Raw genomic sequence first — 25,213 nt, forward strand, 5'->3', positions numbered from 1 at the left:
TGTTGTGGATCAGGATAACAGAGAAGTGCACGATGTGAAAGATGACTCAAAGAAATCACCCGGAAAACCGAGAGGAGCAAAAGGAAAGCGCAAACAAGCGAAAAAACCGTTCAATTGTAGAAGATGTGGACAAGTGCACCAGCCTCAGAAATGTCCAGCCTTTGGTCAGGTTTGCCACAAATGTAAACAAAGGAATCATTACTCGAAAATGCGCCAGTCCAAACCAAGGGACAGCTCTAAACACGTAAGTGAGTTTAGATGTGATGATTCAGATACAGATGAGTTCTTTATTGTGGTCTTGGGAACCAAACCACACACTCAGAAAGATTGGATACAAAGTGTTGTGATCAATAAACTCCAGGTCAATATGAAATTAGACACTGGTGCTCAATGCAATGTTTTGCCTTATGCATTGTACTGTAAACTGACACGTGAGAAAATGAGGAAATCAAAAACCCGACTTGTGTCTTTTACTGGCCACAAGATACCAGTGATGGGTAAAGCTACACTCCAGGTGAAACTTAGAGGAAAGTCCCACCCTGTTGAATTTCAAATAATCGAGCATCCAGCCACTCCAGTAATCGGTCTTCAAACCTGTCATGAATTAAATCTGGTCAAGAGAGTCAGTTCAGTTGATACCCAAGGGGATGAAAACCTGTCCAGTGGTACTAGATGCAGTCAAGATGTTGATGAAATTCTTAAGAAGTATGAAGATGTTTGGAGGGTAGCTATCAGATTAAGATCGATCCTACCGTAAGCCCCGTGGTACACCCACCTCGCAAAATACTTTTCACACTGAGAGAGAAAGTCAAGGAAGAACTTGACCGCATGGAAAAACTTGGTGTTATTCGTAAAGCCGAGGAACCAACTGAATGGGTTAGTTCTTTAGTAGTTGTGGAGAAACCAAATGGTAAAGTGCGACTGTGTTTAGATCCTAGGGATTTAAATAAAGCTATCCAGAGAGAACATTATCCTATGAAAACTGTGGAAGAAGTTGCAGCTGAATTAAGTGATGCCAAAGTGTTTAGTGTTTTAGATGCCACATCTGGGTTTTGGCACATTAAGCTCGACGAGAAAAGTTCTGAGCTGTTAACATTTAACACACCATTTGAGCGATATCAGTACCTCAGGATGCCATTTGGTATTAACTCAGCCCCTGAGATTTTTCAAAAGAGAATGACTCAAGCCTTTGAGGACCTGAGTGGACTAAAGACAATCGCTGATGATACTCTTGTCTGGGGCAGAAGCGAAGCTGAGCACAACCATCGCTTAGAGCAAGTGTTGGAACGTTCAAGGAAAGTTGGACTGAAGCTCAACCGAAGTAAAATGAAGATTATGACTACTGACGTTCCATACATTGGACATGTGTTGACATCAAACGGATTGAAACCAGATCCTAGAAAGGTGCATGCAGTGGAAGGAATGCCATCACCAGCAGATAAGCCTGCACTCTTAAGATTCCTTGGAATGGTGAACTACATGAGTAAATTCATACCTAACCTAGCAGACCTAACTCAACCATTAAGAGAGCTACTGCACAAAGAAGTAGAATGGCATTGGTCCGAAAGACAAGAGAAAGCATTCCAACCCATTAAAGAAAAGCTGACAAGTGATGCAACACTCCAGTATTATGATGTCGAAAAGCCCACTACAGTTTCAGTAGATGCATCATCCTATGGACTTGGGGCGTGTCTACTGCAAGAGGGTCGACCAGTGTGTTATGCATCCAGATCACTTAACTCTGCTGAAAGAAACTATGCGCAGATAGAGAAAGAACTATTGGCAATAGTGTATGGATGTACCAAATTTCACCAGTATGTTTATGGCAAGAAAGTAAAAGTTCAGACCGACCACAAGCCTTTGGAAGCCTTGTTTAAAAAACCATTATTTCAGGCACCACAGAGATTGCAACGAATGATGTTAAGGTTACAGCGTTATGACCTACAAGTGGAGTATGAACCAGGCAAAAACTTGTTGATTGCAGACACTCTAAGCCGTGCTCCAGAAGAAAGCACTGAAACTGCAACCAACACAAGGGATGAATTTGAAGTACTCACCATTTAAAACATGCCAGTCAGTGAGGAAAAACTGGAACAGTGTAAAGATGCTACAAGAAAAGACCTAACATTGCAGAAGCTCAAGAACACAGCGATAAGTGGTTGGCCAGAAAGGAAGTCTCAATTAGACCCAGAGCTTCGTGAGTTTTGGAACATTAAGGGAGAAATTTCTGTTTGTGATGATTTACTACTTAGGCAGGACAGATTGATTGTACCAAGTTCACTCAGAGAAGAAATGCTAAGTCAAATTCACAGCAGCCATTTAGGCATCAAAAAGTGCAAACGTAGAGCCAGAGATCTCTTGTACTGGCCAGGAATGAACCAACAGATAGCAGACATGGTATCCAAGTGCAATACGTGTAACATGTACAGAAATTCTCAAGCAAAAGAACCACTTAAGAGCCATGCATTACCTGAAAGACCATGGCAAAAGATTGCTGTTGATTTGTTTGAACTTAACAAACAAGAATATGTGGTTATTGTTGACTACTACTCAAAGTTCTTTGAGGTGTCCCACTTGCCTAATGGTAAAAGCAAGACTGTGATAAACCACATTAAACCTCAGTTCGCAAGATATGGAATCCCTGAGATAATAGTCAGTGACAATGGGCCCGAGTTAAGTAGCCATGAGTTTGCCGAATTCGCAAAGCAATATGGGTTTAAGCATGTTACGTCATCGCCTAGATACCCGCAGAGTAATGGTCTTGCAGAACGAGCAGTTCAAACAGCTGAGAACATTCTAAAGAAAGCAAAAGTTGAAGGAAAGGATTTTCAGCTTGGTTTGTTAGCCTACCGAAACACTCCCATCGAGGAAATTGGCCTATCGTCAGCACAAATGCTTATGGGGCGTCGAACCAGAACCCAACTACCTACCACGCCTACATTACTAGAGCCGCAGTATCCAACCGGAAATATTAAGAACGGTCTCAGTCGTCGTGCAGAAATACAGCAGCAGTATTACAACCGGAATGCAAAAGTTCTGAAACCCCTGAACACAGGAGACACTGTGCGAGTCAGAAAGCCAGGACAGAAGACATGGACACCTGCTGTAGTTACCAGAGTAGCCGATGCACCAAGATCGTACGTTGTTAACTCAGAAGGAACCAGCTACAGAAGAAACAGACGTGATCTGATTAAGACAACTGAAGCAAAACATCAGCAGCAGCGACCAGAAGATTTAGAAACCAACACAAGTCCAGTCCATGATCCAGTAAGCTCTGAGAAAGTCAGTTCTAAGGGTCAAATTATCCGACCACCTGTTTGGTTTAAAGACTATGTGATCGATTAGAAAAGACTATGTGACCGATTAGAGAGAACATTTTGCAAGTTGTTACCAGACATTGTGTTGATATTAAGTGAACAGTGTTTTGATGCAAGTCATGAACATTAAGTTTAAGGTTGATTTTGATGCTCATTTTGTTTAGTCTCATTTATTTGTTTTGGACGCATGTTTGTTAAAAAAAGGGAGATGTTGTGAAATACTAGTTACCAGTCTTTATAAGAGCACGTGCTCGCGCGGTTATGTATTGCCTCGATCCAATGAATAAACCAGAGTTGTAATTTGTACAGCCATTGTCAATGTGTTCATTTTGTATTTGGGAATACAAAAGCATAACAATGACAACAGTGATACTGTTGAAAGTGATGAGCGTGATCAGCAATCAACAATTGGTGGAAACAGTACTAATGTTGATTTCCAAACAATAAATTATAAAGATGGATGCAGTGAAGATGAGGCAGAAACACCTGCAGGTGTTACTGATACTATGTCATGAGGGGACACAAGTGAAGTTTAGTGTAAGTACGACTTCGCAGAGAGATTTAATCTCTGTGGTTCCGGAAGGTGTCTGTAATCTCATTTAATATGCCATACAATGAATGGCTAATGTTATTCTCACTTCTCTCTCTGCGATCTGGACAATGTTTTTGAATACCGTAATTTGATCCAAAATTCCCGTGCTGCCTTTCAGTATTTCTCCTCACACCACAAGATCAAGATGGCGTTGAGAAAGGAGTTTTAACCTTTCTCGCACGTCACCATAGCAGATCCGCTATTTGCATCCAGAAACTGGTTCATATTGAGTACTCAAGTGTGTGGTACTGTATGACTCCAGTGCAACTTTTTAAGAAGTTGGCATTATTGTGTAATTTCCCGGAGGAGTTCTTTAGAGTACAAAGAAATTTGCTTCAGCTTGTCGATGGGACGTCTGTTGAAGGTAAAGGTTCCGACGTAGAAATTGTGGCCCCCAAATTTGGTCTTGTGGCGATTATACTTCACCAAAAGCGAAATTCCGACGCAGGCGATGAAACTGCCTTCGCCATGCTGAAGGAATTTTTAAATGGCTTGGACTTGAGCATCATTCCTTCTGGTGAAGATGTGGAGAAGGCTGGCGCTGGTCGACCACGTGCCGCTCGGCGACTTGCGATGCCTTCCAGCCCACAGCTGTCGGAATCGTTGATGACCCCACCAAGTAATGATATTAAGGCAGGCGCAGTTTTTTCGCCCAATATGAAGGAGATCAGTGAATGTGAAGAGCTTCACACGCCAGAGAAGTCTCTCCATCTCAAGCAACGGAGTGACCGGGTGTTAAGAGATATCAGTGATGTTTGCGACAAGCACCGTGAAAGTTTGTGAACTGTTCTTTCTCATTTGTGTGTGTTCAGCGATCTAAACGCCACATCCGTCCTCAATGAAATCGTAGAAGAAGTTGCCTTGAAGAAGGGGGTGAAGCGGAGTGTTGAGGATTTGATGGGAGAGGGAACATTTAACAAGTATGTGGAAAGCCTCCGTGTTCCCCTTTGGATTCTTTTGTATTTTAAAATGAAAGCCGGGTGGACTTGGCAAGCCTTCATAAATATCACAAAGCTTGGAGGGACAGGGGTGAGAATAAATAATGTGTATATAAATATGGATTTTCATATGATTTGTAGTTAATATTATCCTGCAAGCCCGGAACATTACCCTGGGGAGTAACTATTTGTCTGAGACAGAAACAGGGGCTGATTAAGAAACAATCATTTCCTTAAGGTTTGGGCCCAGTTGTTCGAAGCCCGATTAAGCTAATCCTGGATTAATGTGAACTTTGATTAGAGTTTAATTACTAATCAATGAAGATTCTTTAAAAAGATTTTTGTCCTTCAGTATAGACATAGACTTTTCTGTACCTTTAGCTTGACATTGGTCTTTAAACCTATTTTAAATGAGCAAGATGAAAACCTCGAATAACCTTTAAACATGGATTAGCGTTAATCGGCTTTCAAGCAACCAGGCCCTGGATAGCAGCAGACAGGTTAAAGGGAGGGGTTCACGGTTGTGCGCATGTTGCTATGACCCAAGCCTGTTAATTTAGTTTGTTGTTTACCAACCATTCAGAAGGGAAAAGGTAACTCGGGTTGTAATTTTTTCATATGATTGCGCTATTTGGCATGCAAATAACTGTGGAATAAATCCTTCGGGGTCAAGGCTAAGTTCAATATCGACAATATGAGTACAATCCACTGGCATTTTCTGTGAATGTTGGTCATCAGTCATTAATTTTTTTTTGCTGAAGTACATATGAGTGGGATTTTAAGGCCATAAAGTTGATAAGAAAGTGAAAAAAGTATTTAGATTCATGAACATGCGCTGAAATGTGAACCCCTCCCTTAAAAGTTTAAGAAAACAAAGATTAAACTATACTAATTTTTAGATTTTTATCGCTGGTAGAAAGTTTGGGTGCTGATATATTGATCAACTAGTAGTCCTTGGAGTCATTAAAACTCACCAACCTGGTTACTTGAGTTAAAGGAACATACTCTAAAATTAAGGCGTCATTCACACTTGGTGCCCAGGCACTGCACCCGGGCACGGTGCCTGACAGGCACCAATGTGAACACAACGTTTTGTTAGTGTCCATGATATAATTGGGCACGGTGCTCGGGCATGGGTACAATGGGGAGACCTTGTACTCGGGCACTGAATCGGTCACCAGCACAAGTCTGCACACGATTTCAGCGAGTGCCCAAGAACTTTACCCACAAACCCCTGCTCCTAGCAGTTATTTTACCCACAAATCCCTGCTCTTCAGTTTCAAAATGGCAGAAGGTCAAAGGTGGATGAAAGAGCAAGTTGATGCTTTAATCGACGCTTACAGTGAAGTTAGAGTGCAGGAAAACGTAGAAGGGATAGCAACAAACAAAGAAGTTTATAGTCAAGTGCAAAAATTGATGAAAGATGATCACAACATTGATCGAACAGTGAAGCAAGTGGAATTTGTACATTTAAAAAATGCATGTGCCTTTGATACATCGTGAAATACGCGAAAATTTAAATGTCCTGACAAGGTACTGAACACCGAATGTGAACATGCATTTAATACTGGGCACAGAAGTGTGAACAATGCAGTTTCGTACTGGTGCCTGGGCACCAAGTGTGAACAACGTCTATGATAACAATAATTATTATTGTGAGAAGAGCTATTTATCATTTTAAATAATGCTTTTTTTCTTTTGGGGGGTTTAGAAATCATTTCATCATCATTTTTCATAGAAATCATGAAGGCCATTAAAAGATTGATTTTTGAGGTATGCAGAGAATATGTGGGAGTGAAGGTGGCACTCCCTCTGTGTGGATTCCAAGTCAGCTTAATGGCAGTCACAGAACTGATTGTCCGAGAGCTACGCCTGCACAAGATCTCTACCCCAACCCATCAACTCATGATCAAGATTGATGGAAGACCTTTCTGGGGTAACAGTTATTCATTTATATTTAGATACATATTTTTTGTTTTAATACGTGACCTATAAAATCATATTTTATCAACCCATCATGTAAACACAACAAATACAAATTACAGTACCACCCAAAGGTAAGTTACCACCCTCTCGCAAGACCTGACTTTCATCTGGAGAGAAAAATTATTTGTATTTATTTGCAAAGAATAGTTATTGTCATTGCACAATTACTATCTACATGTATGGTAATGATATAAATTTGCAATAGAAGTAGATCACTCTGTGGCATCTGTAACTTGGCTTTTTCTTTAATAATGCTTAAAGGAGATGATTATTTAGAGCTGCTGGTTACAGCTGCATGTACAGGGTATAAAATGTCATCATTAAATGGGAATTCATTAACAGTAATATTTCAGTTTAAACCACCTGTTTTTCATTGTTTTCGTTTACTTCAATGATTGATCATTCTATTTAATTAATACAAGTCTTCCCCACCATTGTAAATAAATTTTACATGTTTGTAACTTCTCAATGTGGCACACTTACATTTAAGCTACAGATGAAGTAAAAAAATCTGCATATTTTTCTCTCACAGGTAGAGATCAAGTGTTAATTGGTATTGTACCACGTGTCTGCCCTGTGTTTAGCCAACAGAGCGCCAAGTCTGTTTACCCTGTGGCGATTGTTAATTGCAGAAAAAAAAAGGTATATGGATCGCTTTGTTTTCATTTGACAGTTCAGTACAGTTTTACAGTATGTTCCAGTTTGTTTGTTGCTCGTCAAAGAAGCAAATCATTTCCTGGTATATGCTTGTACGGTATTGTATTAGCTTCTCAAAAGCAGACGAAACATGGTCACATGTCAATTATTTCCAGCATTCATAGGGTGTATTTTGACCAATAATGTCCGGTCCTGTAGGCCATAAAACATCAGCAATAGCAATACCACACACTTTTCACTTAATTGTAAATTTGCAAGAGGAAGTTGTATTTCATTCACATTTAATTCCTTAGGGAAGATCTCAAGTTTCTTTCGAGGGATGTAAATGACCAAAAGAAAGTCCTCAAGGAGGAAGGGATTTTGGTTGATGGCACCCATCATGGTGTAGAGTTTGTTGGTAACATTCAATATTTATTAAGAGTTCAAACATGCTTCAAATGTTTTTCAACGGAGCTGCCAAGGTTTATGTTAGCCCCCCAGACTGACCTTCATAATTGTAATAAGCATCAGGGCCACTGTCGCTTCTACTCATTCATCAGGAATCAGAAAAGCAGAATAATAATTTTAATAATAATAAGAAGAGAAGTTATTCATTAATATATTTATTTTGAGTTTTCTGTGTTAAAGTTACCCTGGACTACAAGACATTGCTCCTTCTTTTGGTCGGTCAAAAAGGACGACCCTGACTTTTTACTCGGTGGCAGAGGTGTTGGTGTTGAGTTTTGTTTTATTTGCAATGCAATTAGGGTAAGTATCCAGCATGACAACTTGCCTGCTTTAAACATGATTAGCCTCTCTATTTTGGACATTGTTAGTTCAGTGCTTGAGTTAAATTAGCCAATAATTTCAGTCTCTAACTGTTGTAGCATTGAATTTGCATATTTAAAGCAAAGATCAGGTTGGAAGCATTTGTTTGCTTTTAAATGTTTTAGCAATGGTTTATTCCTTCTATAAGATTTCTAGAGGCGCAATGGATTACATTTTATAACTGTAGTTTCTTTATGTTACAGAAACTTGGTTAAGCTTCTGCTCATGGTGTGGGTCAGCAAGCCATTAACATGACTTGACCCTTAGCAACCTTTGGAAGGAAAGCAGTGACAAAATTAAACTGGATTTGAAAACTTTAAACAAGATCCAAAGCAGTACCTAACAACCCTTTTACAGTGCATACTTGTAAGGGAGTAAAAAAATACAATATTTTTTAAACGTTGTTCTTGTCATGATGTAGCTCCTGATGAGACTTGTGTTGACTGTTTGAGAAGCAAGTGCAATATAGGCAGGTATGCAAATCAACTTGAACTTGGAAAATCACGACCTTATGGAACAATAATCCCAACAAATACGTAGACCTTATTGTCAATGCAAAACCATATAACTGTTGTATCCAGCCACTGTTTTGGCTGACTTGAATGATCACAAATCGGCCAATCTTTCCCAAGAGAGAACTCTGAGTAATAGAATCCTAGCAGTATGCACGATGTTTGTCTCATAAACCTAGTTTATGGCCTTAGCTCCCATGAGTCTCCCTTAGCTCAGTGTAGAGCATCCAAACTAGTAATTTGAAGGTCTAAGGTTTGCCTTTTGAAAGGAGCACTTGACGATATTTCCTTTTTTCCAAGTATGCCTGTGTCATTCACTGAATAATACATCATTCTTAATAATATATACTTGCTTCTGTAGATCAACTGGCATTCGAGATGACTTGTTATTTCTCCTTGATGAAGAGCTCAGTAGCATTCAGTTGTGTGCATTGCACATGGAGATGCACAATACTGAGCAACTCTTAGCATCTATTGGCTTTCTTACCTATAAGGCAGATTCACTACGAGAAGTAAATTGAGCCCTCAAAAATTATGGTCCAGAGTCATTTCATGGGGACCGCATCACAGTGAAGAAAAAGTCAGATCAGCAAGGCAAAACATCCATGTCAGCTCCATGTCAGTTAGGTCTAGACAACCTCTGTGCTACTTCTATGGCATTTTAGAAGTGAAACAAGCCTATTGGGCAAGCTTTTTGAATGTGACAGCAAAGCCATTGACTTTGTAACGGAGGGCTGGTAAAGTCATGGAAGAGCAGAGTTTTGTGAAGATCTTTGGAAACATTAGTGGCAAATTTTTTCAACAATTCAGGAAATGCTACAATCTTCCCTCAAGGTCTGTGAATTTTAATTTCAAGCGCTCTGATAATAGTTTCTGTTAGCATAGTAGTATCATGTTAAGGTATATCTAAAAATCAGTTAGTAAACTGTTGGTTTTTTGGCCAAAGGTATATGATTAGTGAAAGTTATATGATTTGCAACATGACATTAAGCTACAATGTCAGTAGTTTGCTTTCAAGTTATACTTTGTCCTTCTGAAGTCAACAATTTTCATGAAGGTTTATATCAATGTCATTAATTCTTGTGTTGCAGGTCCAACTGAACTGGAGATTCTGACCAACCTTGAAGAAATTGGTGAACTTTCTCTGCCTCTCCATAAGCTAAAGAAACAATACAATGACATCAACACAGCCAAGAATTTAATTTTAAATCGGGCCACTTTTTGCCAGTCCCATGTTGACGTAAGCAAATTTTATTGCCATTACTTTTCTCGTTGTCTGTTGTTTTGTTGAATTTCAATCAAAGAACTTCAGATTGAAAATATTTTTCTCAAGTCTATTGTCAGTGTTTCTAAGTGCAGTGCCCAGATGTTTCGTCGGAGTGTGCTTTTGGACTTGGAACAAGCAACTCTTGTAAGTAAATTTTTATTGGACAACATTGTTAATAACTCTGCATGGACACATTGAACTAATGTACTAACAGTAATGTACTGGCGGGTGGCAAACCTTATACAGTTCAGTGTAACATAAGAGTACTAATCATAATGCCATCATCCATGTAATATTGTCATCTGAACTGGCGGGTGGCCCGCCTTATACAGTTCAGTGTAACATAAGAGTACTAATCATAAGGCCATCATCCATGTAATGTTTTATCATCTGAACTGGCGGCTGGCCCACCTTATACAGTTCAGTGTAACATATAGTCAGGTGGCTTAGTGGTCAGATCTACGCATTTTTTTAAATCTCAGAAGATGGATTTTTTCACAACACTTTATTTTCAATTTGTATTAATTTTTTCCAGAATCATTATTTCGTTACATACTATTTAATTAATGCACATAAGACGCAAGATAAGTCTAGAGGTTTTGAATATGATGGAGGATCGCTTTCCGTTTTTCATTATGACTGTCTGTAACATTATTTTGCTCAGCTATGACACACTCCAACTGACAAGCATTTTTAGCTTAGCTTTAAGAAGTGAAAAGGAAGGATTTACATTAAGATAACTTGTTTACTTAATAACATAATGTGGTTAATTTAGAAGATGGATGCCATCTGGCCCAAAAACAGCGAGGCTTATCATCCAGTTTGAACAGTACCTAACTGACAACGATCCACAAAACCCCTGAAACTTCCATAATCATAAGACAGGGCAAGCTTCCTAATGGACATTTCAACGCCAAGTGAATAGTCTGACCAGTGCTATCAGGAGTATGGGCAACCCCTTCAAAGACGACTTTCCAGAACTAGTGAAGCTTGACAGTAGAGATTGCATGGAAACTGAAGTTAGTAAGACAGTAACGTCCCTTGAGGATATGGGAAAGAGGCAGTACTCAACGTATTTGAAGGCAGTTATAGTTGATCACACGAAGTCAATCCATGACCCAATAAAGAAGAACAACTTACCGCTCTTCAGGAGACCGCAACCAAAATCAGCTTCTAAAGAGGGAAAGAAAATTTCTGTTCTTTAGAATAATGTAGCTCTCTTTGCTCAGTTATACATTGCAATGCAAAGTAGAGACAGTGATTTACCAAAATTTTTTCCCCATGAAGTGCAGTCTTTTCCCCCATCCCTCTCTGAGTTTGGCAACCTTCGTGTACCAACACTCACTTTGACTGCAAAATACTTGATGGAGCTGTTATAGTGCATTGCCCTCCCACTGCAGGTGTCGTCACCTTTGATGATTATGCAGACATGATTTTCATCCCGCATCTTGTTAGCCAACTGCAAAATTCTGAGTTTGTAGATGTTGTGTGGGATAAGTATGTTGTAGATAGCCTGAAAGAGTCTACGTGATACAAAAGAGGAACAGGCACTAGAAGGAAAGTATCAGGTCAAGTGAAGTTGCCCCTGAATTGGGTGTAGTTTCTTCGAGATTCTACAAACAAGACAGAGCTGTTTCAGTTTCTTACCAAAAAGGTGCCATGCTCTGAATTCCCAGCAGATAAGAGCCTTGCGATAACTTCAGGTACACTGTTTTTTGTGGTGTCAAGTATCATCTGTTTAAATAATAATAATTAGAACGTCTTATGAATATACGTTTATGTATCTCCTAGGGCAATCAGTGATAACCTGTGGATCAGCAAGCTCGATGCCCGACTGTAATCACGAAGGAAGCAGATATGCAAATTGCTGTTCATCTGCGTCACACTTTTCTCACTGAAGGTACAAGCACAATTCTTGTAAGAACTGTCGATACGGACGTGGTAGTGATTCTTGTGGGAAAGTTTCATGATCTGAAAGCAGGCAATGCTAACATTGATACATGGGTTTGCATTTGGAATGGGCAGAAGTTTCAAGTACATCAGCATCAACAAAATTCGTCCTGCCCTTGGTGAGCAGAAGTCACATTTCCTCCCTGTTTTCCATGCTTTTAGTGGCTGCGACACGACATCTGCATTCAATGGTAAAGGCAAGCGGTCGGCCTGGCAAGCATGGGAGCTTTGCAGCCATACTATGACACCATCGTTAGAGTTCCTATCTACCCATCCATTCCAGCAGCTTGATGTAGACTCAGAACGTTTTCGTAATCTAGAGCGGCTTGTCAGCTTGAGGCAGACATTTCCTTCATTAGCTTTAAATTTTAGTAAAATACCAGCATAAACTGTGATTTCGAGTTTTTTATTGTCATTTTTGCTTTTATAAATCGGAAATAGTTTGTAAATAGTTCCTGAAAAACCTCACGAGGATGTTACTATTAAAGTTATTTATTTATTTATTTATTTATTTATTTATTTATTTATTTAAGCCGTGATGTTATTGTAAAAAGTGATTGGTGTGTTTTGATCTGTCTTTACACCCCATAACATCACGGCTTACTGACAAAGGACCAATAACATCTGGACTTCGTTGACCAATCAGGTTAACAACCAGAGACGTATATACCACCTACTGACGTTCCACAATTTACTTGACTCTGAAGATGACTTCTGCTCAGGTTGTCGAAACGTCAGTCAAAGTCACCACAAACAGTCTTTCTCAGGACTACACTCGCCCGGATGATCATAATTTACTTACTTATGACATCTGAGTCAGTCTGAACCTTTGTTCAGCCTTTGTTTGTTGAGCCACTGTTGGAGTTAGCCTTACAAATTACTAAATTAAAACGTGTGACGTGGAACAAAGCAGTAATGCAGCACTTATTCTAAGGTTCTGACTTTTTGGTGTTTAACTAGTTCCGCATTAGGTGAACAGTTTGTGAGCTTTACCTTCACTTGTAGGTCTATGCGACCCAGAAACAATTATAGCACGACAAGCACTCTGATGTCTTTATTTGCTCGAAATTGCAGTTTAAACCAGTCAGAGAGTGAGTAAAAATCTCGAGGTTGTTAGCATCATGTCAAAGAAACAGAATTTTCTATGCCTAAGAAACAGCGATTAGAAAAATGGCTCCCAATCAGGCTTGCAAAGCATCATGGAACTTCATTTGTTTACTGAAAATAAATATCAAATGAGGCATCAACACTGCTTGACTTATTTTTCTAGCGTGTAAGTAATTTTGACGAGCTTTCAATAATCCTTTTCCCTGAAACCACATTTTCCCTAAAATGTTTGGTAACCAGGCAATGTCAATTTTGGTTATATTTAATTTATTTGCTGCACCAAAGGAAAAGAAAGATTCAGTCGGGGACCAGTCCATGTTCAGTATACCATAAGGCAGCTGTGTGCCAAATTTCGTGCTTTTGTCCACTCTGTATAGATCCGGTCAATTTTCTGCACTTAGCCACGCAACTAATAATAGTATTAATCATAAGGCCATCTTCCATGTAATGTTTTATCATCTGGACTGGCGGGTGGCCCGCCTTATGCAATTCAGTGTAACATAAGAGTACTAATCATAAGGCTAAGTAATACAGAGATAATATACCAAAATGGCTAGATTAATACGGTGTCATTCTATTTTCTTCCCCTTGACCTAGCACTTTGTAGATGCCCTTGACAGTGATGAGTTTCTTCGAGATTTTGGCATGCATACTAAGTCAATAAAACTTGACGGCTCAGGTTAGTTTGTCTTAATACATGTTCATGGACCTCTTTCCTTTTTGAGTAAACATGAATAAACATTAATTTTTTTGCAGTTGTTCTGACCAATGAAATTCTAGTCCAGGACTACTAAGAATGTTAATGCAGGCGTTGTTGCAAGAAATGGAAACTAAAAGTCCTTGAAATAATGTGATGGAATATGTTTAACCTGGTGAATAAATGAGAAAGATGTAATAATTAGTCAGTAAATGACACAGCTATACTTGAAACAAAAAAAGACCCGAGTGCTCCTATCAGGAGTCGAACCTAAGACCTTCCCATTACTAGTTCAGATGCACTACCACTGAACTACTGAGACTCCAATCCTTGATGGCCTTAGCTCCCTTGAGTTTCCTGTAGCTCAGTGGTAGAGCATCCTAACTAGTAGTCGGAAGGTCTTAAGTTCGACTCCTGATAGGAGCAATCAGATTTTTTTTCGAGTATGCCTGTGTCATTTACTGATTAATACATCTTTCTTAAAAGTCCTTGCTTTCATAGATTTGTTGGTTTTTCTATGTTCTTTGTTGTTGTTGTTTTTTATGGTAATCCTACAGTTAGGTAAGCTTAATGTACCTGGAAATAATTGAAGGGCTGGGAGCATAACCGATCTATGTCGAATTTCAGCCCGTGTTTTCGATTTGGCTCGGATTTGTCCAAATTTTTGCATGTGAACTGCAATTCCATTGAAAACCATTGTCCAGTAGTTGTTTACGCCGATTTGTGTTTCATATTAATGCCATTGAGAAATTTTACCATCTTGTAAAGATGTATTGATAACATTATAGACACTAGATGACCAAAAGGGCAATGCACTGAGTATTAATCACTGGTATTCAATTTACACTCGTCTTTGAAACACGGCACACGTAAGCAGTCTTTTTCACGGGAGCAACAGAAAGAATACTGTCACGCTTTTATTTGATTCTGTTATAAACGACTACGTGCGTGACAGGAATGTCAGAAATGTAAACAGTTACATTCTCCAAGAGAAAATGTGTCCATTTCCTGGTGTAAAATCCAGCTTTGCCCTGTTTGTCGACATATCACTCTTGATAACGCAAAATACTAGAATTCCTCACGATTAACAGGGAGAAATGTAGCCATTTCAACGATTAACAACGATTAACAGCAGTTCTATTAAAAGGTACTGACTATCTATTCTTTTCATGAGCAAATGGTGTTAACCGTTGTAAATCTATGTTAATCGTACTTTTATTGAATCATTGCCTTGAAATTGTAAAGATAATCGTTACATACCGAATTTCAAGCCTTGTAAACCACAACTAAGGCTTGCAAAACACCTTGCACATGGCGGGATTTGTCTCTGATGCTCCCGCGGAATGTGATAATCGAATCGAAAATTTCGCCACAGCACAGTCATCATTACCAAGGAGGGATTCTTTGGACAACGTTTCGACCAGTTCCCGTGAACTGCATTCGTCTATTTCATTACTTTTCAGAGGACCCATAGATGTCGTGGGTTTACAAACTTCACCAAACAAAAGGGAAACCAACAAGCCAGTCCGATACGCAAGTTGTTTATCCCTGCCGCCTTGATCTATTTCATGGGCTTGTTACAACCCGCAAAAGCAAACCATGATGTCATCACAAATGTTACTTATAGAAACAACAACTGGTGCGACTAGACACGGCTCGTGGACAATGGAAACTTTTAGGCTACCGGTAATTTGGAAAACAACGAGTCTGACGTGGACAAAACCCATAAGAAAATTTGCCTTCCAAGCGCGTTTACTTGTAGATGAGCTACCAAATCCCCCCCCCTTCCCCCCGACTCAATGTTGTCTTTTGGGTCACAAACAGTTTCCTGGCAAGCATCACTACCCACATCAACATTGCATAAGGGGGCGGGAGGAGGGAGAAGTAACTTTGGTAGAATTAAATGGAGAAACAGTGACTGAGTGTTTTTTTGGCTGTCTGTGTTCGGTGGTCATTGCATAGGGGGCAGGGGTGGGAGAGAGAAGTAAAGTTCTGTGGAAAAATTAACTAGAGAGAAATAGTAAGCAAGTGGTTTTTGTTCTGTTCGTGTTTGGGTTTTCTTAAGGAGTTTTGTCCACGATTGTAAAACCGCAAAATGTTTTCAAAACCAGAGAGAGCAAAAATTTAGACAAATCTGAGCGAAATGGAAAACCGGGCTAAAATTCGACATAGGTCGGTTATGCTCTCAGCCCGTCAATTTAAGACTACATAGTCGTGTAACTAAATCAAAGGCAATGGTGTTGTTTTGCTGTCATTGTTGCTGTTTTTTGTTCTTGTAATAATCAGAACAATAATTATAGGTTAAATGATTATTATTACTATTTGATTCAGATGTCAAGATAGACATGGAGGTTCCACTCAATGATTGGCAGAGAGAATTTGAGGAACTTTAACCCTTTGACTCCTCTCGTGTTTCCATAGGTTTCCCATCAATTAACTTTTTCCAAAGATAAAGATAGATAAAGAAATATTGTTGGCTTCCAAAATTACAGTGCGACATGTCTTACTGTAGCCACCCGACAAACTTTTTTACAAGTTAACCAATCAGAGGGCAAGAAAGTATTTGACAAACATTGCCTGCATGCAAACATGAAAGCTGCACATATCAGCTGTAGTCTGCGTGTGACTGTAGTCGAGTGAAGATGAGCGAGTTACACAACTGGCTCAAAAGTCTACCAGGCGGATTACACCTGAAGAGATGCAGCAAAGAATTTGAAATCCGTGGATTCAAAACTTTAAGCTCTCTGAAATACCTTGAAACCGGAGATATCAATGCGTTCTTCCCTTCACAAGTTGCTCCTGGCCGAGAAACGTATACTGGAATGCAAAATCAAGGCCATTGTTGACACAGAAAACAAAAAAAAAAAAAAAAAGAAAACAAGAGATTGCCGCTAAAACCAGTGGAACTTTTGCAGAGGTTCAAAAGTAATAGTGGTACGAGTGCAACCTCCATTTATTCTTCTTTTCCCAGCCACTTACCGGCGACGCTCCCGACCGCAATGAATCAGCTCCCGCCAGTTTTAGCAAAAACAACAGCTGCTTGAAATGTCAGACCCCCGGCAAATGCTCCACTGGAGAGAAAAGCAGCTGAAATGAAAGACAATGTACTGGTCGTCGAAGTATAGATTACCAGTGCTTCTGGCGAACTACAGAAACTCAAAGCTCAGCAAGATGAATTTATGCCTTTAGCGGCCCTTTGTGGTCGGATTTGCAATCATTGCCATCAAGCTGGTCAAATGAAAACCACATGTAAAGAGAGACCCTGTGAAAGTATCAACAACTGCAAGATCCGGGAAAAACACCCTGAGTTCAAAAATAAAATATCCTCACTGCAAGCGGAACTAAAGGAACTCGAGAAGCAGCAAGAAAAACGAAAGAGTGAACTGGAGAACTTCTTGGTGGCAAGGAAAAAATCCAAATCGAGTTTCTTTGCTGTTATGTCCCCGAGATTGCGTATGCAGAACTTGCTAAAATACGCTGACCGCTTGAAACTCGACAAAGATGTACTAGTGTTACAACGAGCATTGAAGAATGAGATACTGAAATGGTCACCTGAAGAGGGGGACTGGCAGTTGCCTATGATAATTGAACATATCACCACGCTTAAGTTGCCACGTATTTGCCTGCAGCCCAGGGATACTTTGTTAGTAACCAATCTCATGAAGCAGCCCAGTCAAGTTCAGCTGGAGCTCATGGTTTTCAATTATAATGCCATTAGTGACATTGTTTGTTGATTCTTGTTGAGTTTATGAAACCTTTAGTCAAACTTGAAGTGAATTTATTTCATCATCAGTGATGAAAATGATTACAGAAACTTCCTTGACCTTTTGGCCGCGGTCTTGCATGAAACTGTTGTGTCTGAAGTGAAGTTCTCACGGCCACCAGCGCAAAGGAATTCAGTTGCCATTCATTATATCCGAAACATGTTTGAGTTTTGGACTTGTTATAAATTTATATTGGTTGAGAACTGTTCATTTTTGTACTTTATTGTGTCAGTTCAAAACAAACTGAACTGATGTGTTTATATTTATTGCAGTTTTCTCTGTACTTTTCGTTTTATTTTTGTAATTCGATACGTTCGTTGGTTCTTTGCGAATACAATATTTTTACACTGAGAAACCGTCAAAACATTTTCTGTGCCTCACGGATACAATATTTGTGTCCGCCACAACTGTTTCCTAGTTTAACCAGGCCCACATCCAGGTAGTCCAATTCTAAAAATAAACCTCTTTTCTATTTCCAGCTCTCCAGGAATATAAATTTACTGTGGACTTTATTTTGTTTCGCATGTATCTTTTTTGCGTAACACAATCTGAACTTATTGCAGAAAAAAAGTCAATTTTCTAGCCGTGCACATTTTTTCTAATTTGACAGTTGTTTACTTCATGTGCAGCACCAGTACTGGTTTCGCCAGGGCCGCAAAATTTCAGGCTGACTTCGGTTTGTTCACTTTCATGATATTTTTTGGCAACATTTATCCCAAACGGTTTTCCTTAAAAAATTGCCTGCAGCAAAATGACAGTCATGCCAGGTCAATTTGTGCAATTCCGTATTTTTTTTAACTACGAAACTTTACTATCGAATGTATCAATTTGATATTACAAGAACAGTTTTTTTTGTGCATGCAAGTAATTCTGCGGTGAAGGTGGGAAACACATATTTCCCGCTTAAATTCTGGTCTACTCCGACGGGCGCATTTGACGTGATGGCTTTGGTTAAATAAACTTGACGTAGTGCTTGGCTGAGGGTGTGTTGAAAAAGACATCGGCTGTATATGGACAGAAATTGTAACTTTAGTAAGTCATTCCTTGATCTTGTTTTTTTACCACTGATCTTGACCAGTATCAGTGAAGCCAGTTGCCTTTTGTTTGAGCTTATTATACTGCTACTCAGATTAACTGGGTAAAATCTACAACAACAACATTCAACAAAAATTTTATTGAGACTTACGCTTACATGTAGTTTTCCATCTTTTTAGCAAACGTCCAACTTCGTATAAACCGACGAGGAAGATGTTATGACAGTGGAAGAGCCTACCCCGACATAATAAGAGAATGAGTGTTTCACTTGGCACATTCAGCTACAAGCCAACGTCAAATTGCAATGGAACTTGGAGTCAGTCGGCGTTACGTCCAAAAAGTGCTTGAACAGTATGATGACGGGAACATTTCAATCCGAATTCCCCGTGCTGGCTTTTTCGTTCCAAAAATCACCAACGAAGTTCTCAAGTTTGTTTGTTAAAAAAACTGTGAAACCAAGCATTTATGCCACTGAAATACGAAAGACTTCAGTTAGATGGCATTGTTGATGCCGACGATGTACCGAGTGCCTCTCAAATCAATAAAAGATTCAAACGCGATTTCATCATGAGCAAAAGAGAAGCTTTCAGTTGTACCATTGGAAACCGATACTCCTGAATATACTAACAAAAAAGAGAAGAATCTGAACGCTGTATCCACATTTCAACCAGATCAAATCCATTTCTTTGACGAAGCAAGCGTCATAAAAACAACTGAAAATCGCAGTTACGGGAATGCCACATTAGGAGAGAAAGCAATTGAATTTCAAAGATACGCTTCGAATGCAAATTATGCCATAAATCGGCTCCACTCCCTGCATGGTGTTGACCTTTTCAATATCCTAGACGGTCCGTCAAATGGATTTGAGTAACTGAATTTTTTTGGAGATGCTGTTGATGTCCAGCGACCCAACGGAAGTGTTGTTCTCGAGCGGGGTGACTGCATCGTCTTGTCCTCGTGTCGAACCGGTGCTCGAAAAATGCAATCGACTCCACCCTTGCTGCAGTGCTTCAATTGCTTGCGCCAACGAAGCAACAACAATGAAAGTGCTTCAATTGTACCAACACATTATTGTATCGGCTCGAACAGCGAGCGGCTAATCCGATGCTTCGCTGACTTCATTGTTCAGCGAAACAAAAGGTTTCTATTGTTTCTCGTTCAACAAAAGATCTCCAAAAGATGCCGCTAGGAAAACTGAGTTTTTTTGCATACGTTTTTTCTAAATGAATTCAGCCATAATAACAATTTATTATTACTCAGGCCACTTACCACCAGTCAGAACTGGCCAGTCCCGCGGCATCTGTTAAGAGAATTCCAATATTCAACAAACAGAACTGATGGGCTTTTAGTGAAAGTTTTCGATGGAAGCCTCATTCCCTTTTCAAAATGACTGGTCTGGCTGGCCAATTCTTACTCTTGGTAAGCACCCTTAGTTTTTCATGTCATTTCGAAGTTGTCTAAGCCCCTTGTGTTTTTACCTTTTTAGATGCAGACAGCAAAATATAAAACCAGTGCCACCACCAATACCGCCAAAGATAAGTTATTCCGCGTATTATAAGATCTTTAACACGGAATTTAACTTATGATTCGGCCAACCAAGGTCAGACACATGCACAAGATGCGATGAACTACACATCGCCATTCAGGCTGCCTCAGGTGAGAAGAAAGAGCAACTCAAAGCAGAGCAGAATGAGCACCATAGCAAGGCCAGTGCGGGGTACACAACAAAACAAGGGGACAAAAAGGCAGCAATTACCAGTTGGAGGGATAAAAGAAGAGTGGTTTGGGGCCAGACCTTCCGCAGCAAAGATGGGGTGGACATGATGTTGTTTGATTTTGAGCAAAATCTCCCCACCCCAATGCTTAAGCATAATGACGTTTTCTATGCCAGTTATGGACCTACAATTTTTTGATCCACGATTGTGTGTCTAGTCAGGTAAATAATCATTGTTAGTATATACCACACAAGTGAATAGTGCTGTTCATGCACGCTGATTGGCTAGCTCAGAGGTGATTAGCCAAGTACTATTAACCTCCGAGCAGCTGAAGAGAAACAAGATGGCTTCCCGTTTTGCCACGGTCACTAAAGAGGAAAGCATTTTGATAAAAGAGACGGTTATTCCAAAAAGGGCAACAAAGTTTGGTTTGATGGCATTACATGGTAAGTTATTTAATCTTTCAAACCTCGTATTCTAAGATGAAAAAATAAAAAAAAAATGTATTGTTTATGAAAACTGTCGAGCATTATAATTACAATGTAAACAATGAAACATCTAATGTTTTGCAGCATGGTTTCAACAGGACAAATTTCACACAACAATCGAAGAAAGGACACTTAGCAACTAAACAAGTGCCTCCTGTCCAGAAGTTTTATTTGTCTTCAAGAAAGCAAGACAGAACTTTCTACAATAAGAAATCGTTTACCGCGCAGCACGCGAGATTTTAACTTTTCCCACCATCTGCCGGTACATGTACGAAGTACGACGATTAATACACACAATACCTGAAATATTTATGAAAAGGTCTGCTTCTGCTGCAGTGGTCACACATGATTCAAATCGTGTTGGACAAACTTCTTTTGCATTTAATGAAAACCGATAAAATATCCCATGGATTAAAATAACCAAAATTGCTATAGTTATAGCTTTTGCATTAACCAGTTAAGGGTACCGGGCCATATAAGTACAGGGGTAAAAATTTTCGATTTTCATTTTTGTCCATAAAAAAAACTTTCCAGCAAGATATTTCAAATAAAAAAAATTGAAAAGGAGTGAATATTTGCCCAAAAATTTGGGATGTAGGCGATTTCCATGGGAAGTAAAACTTTACTTTGCGTGACAATCCAAGCGCTGTTTTCTCAAACTCCTGTTTTCACTTGAAGGGGACACTTTCAAGAGTTACAACTCAAAAACGATTTGGCCAATTTTAGTCAAATTTTTCCAGATTCTAGAATAATCTATAAACACAAACATTTTGTCGGGGAATTCGATAATTCGAAAAATTATTTCCTTGACAGCAATTTCCGTGCGTTCCCTCTGCATGTTTTTCTCGCAGTTTTAAAAATGTTCTGTAACTTTTGAATGAATTCCAATTAAGGAAAACCCGGACAGCATTTTGTACTCTTTAGGACACCGACCTTGAGTAAGCAAAACAAATTTTACAAATATGGAAATCGTATTGAGTTGGAACTCTAGAAAAACAATCTAGACTTTCAACTTTCGACTGCGCGGAAAACTCGGAATTCATTTTCTTGAAAAATCAATGAAATATTCGAATAGTCAGATGTCCCTAACAATTACCGCCCTATTTCACTATTGCCAATAGTTTCAATATTACTGAAAGGCTGGTACATGGACAACTTATGGAATATCTAATTAGAAATAATAAATTGGTAGTACATCAGAGTGGAAACAGAAAACTTCACTCAACAGAAACAGCTCTGTTGTATGTCACGGATCAGTTACTCCAGGCTAGGGATGACAAAAAAGTTTCAATCATGGTCTTATTAGATATGTCTAAGGCATTTGACAGTATTTGACACAATATCTTGTTATCCAAGCTACAAAGTCTCGACTATTCCCAGAGTGCGCTAGATTGGTTCCTGAGTTACCTTTCTGCCCGACAACAATGCGTCCGAATTGGTGACGCAGTTTCTGAAGTTCTCCCACTCGAGTTTGGAGTTCCGCAAGGTTCTATTTTAGGTCCAGTTTTGTTTACAATCTATGTTAACGACCTCCTTTCTGTTCCTTAACGTTGTCTATCTGCCTCCTATGTCGATAACTGCAAACTGTATTTGTCCTTCCCACCTGCCGAATTAAATATGTCTATCCCTGCCTTGAAAGAAGATCTTATGAGAATATCTCAGTGGTGCTGTAAAAACTCCCTCTTGATCAATCTGGACAAAACTAAGATTCTGACTGTCGGAGTAACACAACTTTTGCAGAAACTGCCATCTTTCAATAGAACACTGTTTGATAAAGAATTAACACCTGTGCCTGTTGTTAAAGACTTAGGTGTTCTTCTCGACACATGCCTCAGTTACAACGAACATATCACTAAGACTGCTTTGAATTGTTTTCTTAAATTGAAACAAATTAACAGAATTAAGCATCTCCTGGTAAGGAAAACGCTTTTGTCAGTGATAAATTCCTTTGCTTTTAGTAAACTTCTGTATTGCTCAACTGTTTGGAGTAATACCAGCAACAGAAATATTAGCAAGCTACAAAAAGTCCAAAATTTCGCTGGACGAATTATTCTGGGACCAAGAAAGTATGACCATATTTCGGACGGGCTGCGATCAATGAAATGGCTTCCTATCAGAGAGAAACTTATTTTAAACGATGCAACTATGGTGCACAAATGTATTAACAATCTTGTTCGAGACAATCTTGCTGATAAGTACGTTCCCAAGTCCATAATAGACAAACTCAATCATCTGGTGCCTTGGACAAACCCTTATGTCGCCTGTCAACAGGGCAGCGATCTCTTGCTTTTAGAGGAGCCAAACTCTGGAACTCTTTGAATAATAATATTAAGTCCTTAAAATGCCCCAAGAATTTTAGGCGTCATTTTACAAATGTTTTATTAGGTTAATATATACTTGTAATACTCTTGATACATTGTAATTATAATATTGTTGTCCTTATATCCTTAATTATTTAATTTAGATTTGTAACTGTAATAATTATTGTATTGAGCTGAAAAACCCACTTAGGGAGCATCAATAAAGTTTGTATGTATGTATAATTAGCTAAAATTAGTTACACCTTTAATCATCTGAAAATCACGAAAGCTGAAATTCACAAAAGTTAACAGAGTAAGAACTAGCCACAAATGTCATTTCATGAACAGAACATATATGCTGCAATGGAACCGCAGCCAGTGAAAAATATCAATAGTTAAAGACTAATTCAGATCGCACCGAAAATCGCTTGCATGTTCAATTGATTCTAAAAACGCCTTAGAAAGAATGCAAAGAAAACCTGTTTCTCTTTCTTTTTTTAACAGATCACTCGTCACGTATTCCGATGGCTGTGGTGGACAAAACAAGAACACTACAATCATTTCCCTGTTTCACAATATGTGACCGTGCACGGGAAAACGTACCTTAACGCTTATCCGTTAAACGGGCAAAAGCGTTAAGCATCCGTTAGTCATCCGTTAGAAAGTTTTCTTAAGAACGTTAGAGGCGTAAGCCCAACCGTTAGACGTTAGCATCGGGCCGTTAGAGTGGATAGTGCAGCCGTTAGCAAAAGACATGTATCCGTTAGCCGTTAGCATCAGACCGTTAGACTGGACAGCATAACCGTTAGCAAACAATCTGTATCCGTTAGCACGGCTAGAGAAGCCGTTAGGATCCGTTAGAATAAACCAGCACCCGTTAAACGGGTAACAATTCCTTTAGAATGGCATGACACACTTTGAAGTAGAATGTGGTCGCCTAAACACACTGTGAAACGAGATCCTAACGGAGGGTGGCTCTTGTAGTTGGCTTCCATTTAAGCTTAGTTCAAAACAATCATGAGATGTAGTTAGGAACGCGGGAACTATTTTTACCGCAAAATCAGACAGTTTTGTAAACCAGGAACGGAAGATATCGTAGCTCCGGATCCATGAAATTAAGTCACTAAAATAAATTACGGCCCCGGAATAAAATCAGTGAATTCAACAGACTTCTTTCCTCCAGCGCGCTTCGGTTCCGATTTGCATATTTGTTGACTTACCGTGATGAACTTTCCCTCACTCTACCTCAAGCATTTACTGTCTCCGGCCGCAAAATGTAATCGTTCAGTTGACTTTAAAGATGCAAGGCAATTCCGTTGGTTAAGGGCTTGAGGTAAAATAGGAAACTTCAATTTTGCAAAATTTTATTCCGGTCCAGTGTGAGCGATAAGATCGATAACCCGGAACAAACGTAAACACTGCGAGTCTACTGAGTACCGCAAATTAACGCTTGGCGCATTTCAGTACGTTTGCTTGGATAAAGCCAAAATACCATCTTTTACAAGATTTAAAGCTTCTACTAACGTTACAAAATACTGACAGAAGTCATCGTTCGGACGTAGAAAGGAATTGCAACGCTGAAAGCACTGGCAAGATTTTGGTCATGTGCTAGGCAACCAAATTCCTTCACATGTATCAAGTTACATTCGGCAGGTTTCAATTCACAAAGTGCGGGTTCAAAAATTTGCATAAAGTTGTTTACATTTTCCAAGATGTGAGAAATGGCCATATTCCGGCGGGAAGTTTGATGAATATTTTGATAGCCTGTTGTCTTGTTGTCTCTGACTCTGAACCAGAAGAAACCAATTTTAAACAACATGTATGTGACAAAAGCAACTTTATCTGATGAAATCAGCGCCAACAAAACGCCCGTCGCTTCGAGACTCATGAATCCAAAGGTACCGCTTTTCGCATTCTGTCAAGAAATTGAAAGCGTGATCTTTCGCGAATCCACTGCTGGATTAAACAGTTACTTTAAAGTACTCTAGACAAAGTCATTGTGTAAAATAAGTATAAACAACAAAACCATTTGAGTAAAACAAGTGAAATTGGCAAGTGAAATTGTTTACACGTTTGTTTAG

The 25,213-nt window shown here is 39.3% G+C and overlaps 1 protein-coding gene, 1 long non-coding RNA gene and 1 pseudogene across 2 annotated transcripts in view; all 3 read left to right on the plus strand.

Moving 5' to 3' along the window:
* Positions 1-757, plus strand: part of LOC146481118 (uncharacterized) — a 1,287-nt gene extending 530 nt beyond the window's left edge. The window contains exon 1 of the mRNA XM_085109015.1: positions 1-757. This exon is cut by the window's left edge and continues 530 nt beyond it. Coding sequence (XP_084965141.1) covers positions 1-757 — 757 coding nt within the window.
* Positions 758-2,067: 1,310 nt separating this feature from the next.
* LOC146481119 (uncharacterized) lies at positions 2,068-17,719 on the plus strand (annotated as a pseudogene).
* A 2,400-nt stretch (positions 17,720-20,119) lies between these two features.
* Positions 20,120-23,713, plus strand: LOC146481120 (uncharacterized). Its single transcript, XR_014864533.1, has 2 exons — positions 20,120-20,565; positions 23,637-23,713. It is a non-coding gene; the product is annotated as an uncharacterized LOC146481120 (long non-coding RNA).
* The last annotated feature ends 1,500 nt before the right edge of the window (positions 23,714-25,213 follow it).

The sequence above is a fragment of the Pavona decussata genome, unplaced genomic scaffold (assembly GCF_977016875.1).
Source record: "Pavona decussata unplaced genomic scaffold, jaPavDecu1.1 SCAFFOLD_51, whole genome shotgun sequence".
Taxonomy (NCBI): domain Eukaryota; kingdom Metazoa; phylum Cnidaria; class Anthozoa; order Scleractinia; family Agariciidae; genus Pavona; species Pavona decussata.